General features: G+C 45.2%; 1 protein-coding gene across 9 annotated transcripts in view; it reads right to left on the bottom strand.

Annotated features, from left to right (window-relative positions):
- Khc-73 (Kinesin heavy chain 73) overlaps positions 1 to 2,500 on the bottom strand; it is a 283,596-nt gene that overhangs the window by 74,150 nt on the left and 206,946 nt on the right. For all 9 annotated transcript variants that reach the window (XM_043005522.2, XM_043005523.2, XM_043005526.2 and 6 more), the window contains exon 3: positions 1,154 to 1,320. In XM_043005522.2, coding sequence (XP_042861456.1) covers positions 1,154 to 1,320 — 167 coding nt within the window. The remainder of the gene's footprint in view (positions 1 to 1,153; positions 1,321 to 2,500) is intronic.

Raw genomic sequence — 2,500 nt, 5'->3', positions numbered from 1 at the left:
ACCTCCTCCTACCCTCTGTCCCACCTACTCCCCTCCCCCTCCCCCTCCCCCCTCCCCCCGACACACCCAAACAACGAGGCTCAACCGAGGCAGAGGGAGCGCTGCGCCACCGTACCTGAGGGAACTCCACGACGGCATCATCAGGCGGTAATTAACGTCGCTGGTTACGAGATCCAGGTAATTAGGCCGAGCAAGAAGCCTCTTTCCACTCTTCCGCGATTTAAGATAATTAAGCGCCAAATACTAATGGAGTGGAGTAAGCTTCATGAATGCGGAGGAGGAGGAGGAGAAGGAGGAAGAGGAGAGAACCTCTTCCTATCGCAAGGAGTCTTATGTAATAATAACAACGATGACTATGGTAAAATTAATGCAGTACTGACAATGCAAAACATTAAATAATGATAATGCTAACTGTAATAAAAATAATAAAAAATAGGGATAATAATATTACTTGTAATGATAATAAATGGTAATGAAAATAGTGATGGTGATGGCAATAATCACATACCAATAGGAATAGTCAAAGCAAAGCCCCCAAAACGCAACCTATCACTCCCCCTAACCTCCCTCTACAACAAAAAGATCCGCAACAGCGCCCACAGCCAGACGTCCAGCCACGACCGCCAAGTAAACGAATCACCCGACAGATGACGCAGCAGCAGCTCGGGTCACACCGGAGCTGCTAGTATGTTAGGTCACGCCTCCGAATCTCAACAACAATAACAATAGTGGTAGTAGTAGTAGTAGTAGTCATATTAGTAATAACAAAAACAGTTAGGGAACCAAAGAGCTGAGTTATGAATAATGCAAAAGAACCATGGTAGAAAAGTGCCAACGCCGGGGTCGCGGTCTCAACGGCTGAGGGAAAACCCCGTAGGAAATGACCAGAGGGAAACCGTTTTACCGACTGTTTAGGATGATGATGGCGGCAGGGACAGTGGTGATAGCAAATTAATGGTAAAAACAATTACGGTGCTGGCATTGATGATGACGATGATGTTACTGCCAGCAACAAATGTCAATATCAAAGCCTTCATTATCATTCTAACAATCACCAATCGCCAGAATAGCCACACAATCCACACTGCCATCACCGAGAGCTGAGGAACGGAGAGAGAGAGAGAGAGAGAGACACGAGAGGGAGAACACTCACCGGTCTGGCCGTAGGCGAAGATGCAGGCGTTGTATCCCGTGAAGGCATTGTTGAGGATGTCCACCCCGACGGCCGTGAAGACCGTCTCCTGCGTGGCGAAGGCGGAGCTCTCGCAGGCCAGGGAGTCGAAGCAGTGGTCGAAGGCGAACGTCTTGGGCTGCTTGCGGCTGTCGAGGAACAGGAATGAGAACAATGACAATAATAGTAACAGTAATATTAGTAATAGTAGTTGTAAGGACAATAATGATAACAAAAACAATAATAATGAGAATGATGATAATAATAATAACACGAATAACAACAACAATGCTATAACTAATATCAATAACAATACTAATACTATAACTATCACCGATATTACTAAACATTAAACATGATAAAACAGAAATAAAATTAAATAATAACAGTATCACTTATATTACGACCGACATAAAAAAAATCAGTAGATAAAAAATATCAACCCTGAAATAAAGCAAGTGTCTCCCCCCCCCCGAAAAGAAAAGATGAAGGGAAGAGAGATCTTTTAATTAGGGGTCTCCTGTTCCTTCCTAGTCTAATACAAAGACTCATACATAACTAGTATCTCGTAGGAAAGCCAGCCAACTTTTCGCTTTGTACAGAGAAACCTGAATACACGTCTTCTACAAGGAGTCTTGTGCAACCACTAGTCTTGCTGTTGTAACACTCGGCTTGTACAAAGAAACCAGTCTAACCTCTCGTCTTTGAGAAAGGGATTCTTTTATATATAAAAGAAAAAAAAAGTTCTGTGTAACTTCTTGTCTCCTACAATGAACTCGCTCACTCAAACGGCCCACAATCCTCTCCACACCCTCAGAAGAACAAAATAACAAAAAAAACAAAAAAAAACGCGGCGTTCTACCTACCCAAAGTTATGTTATGTCTATCTGTGCGAAGAAGTATCAGGTTTACCAAATGAAACTCCGATACACATGACATCCCATTACCGTACACGTCCAGCCCGGTGTTCCACTGCCTTGCGCTCGGGCCTCCAACCTTGCAACCAACACGGCTCCATCACACCCAGTCATTTTCGCCGAGGTTGCAACATATAGCCGTTCCCTTTAAACAGATGCAACGCAACGGCGGCGAGAGGAACTTGATAAAAAATGGACTTTGATTGCCAGGCGACACGGCCAGGGATGACGTGTGCGGAGGCGGGGAGGGAGAGAGAGCGAGAGGAAGGGAGAGAGAGAGATAGAGAGGGAGGTGGGATTGGGAGGTGCAATTGGGAGAGGAGAAGAGAGGAGAAGAGAAGAGAAGAGAAGAGAAGAGAAGAGAGGAGAGGAGAGGAGAGGAGAGGAGAGGAGAGGAGAGGAGAGGAGAGGA

Source organism: Penaeus japonicus, unplaced genomic scaffold (assembly GCF_977035675.1).
Source record: "Penaeus japonicus unplaced genomic scaffold, GWHDUDI00000001_assembly GWHDUDI00000008, whole genome shotgun sequence".
NCBI classification, from domain to species: domain Eukaryota; kingdom Metazoa; phylum Arthropoda; class Malacostraca; order Decapoda; family Penaeidae; genus Penaeus; species Penaeus japonicus.
This window is presented reverse-complemented; position numbering and strand designations above follow the sequence as displayed.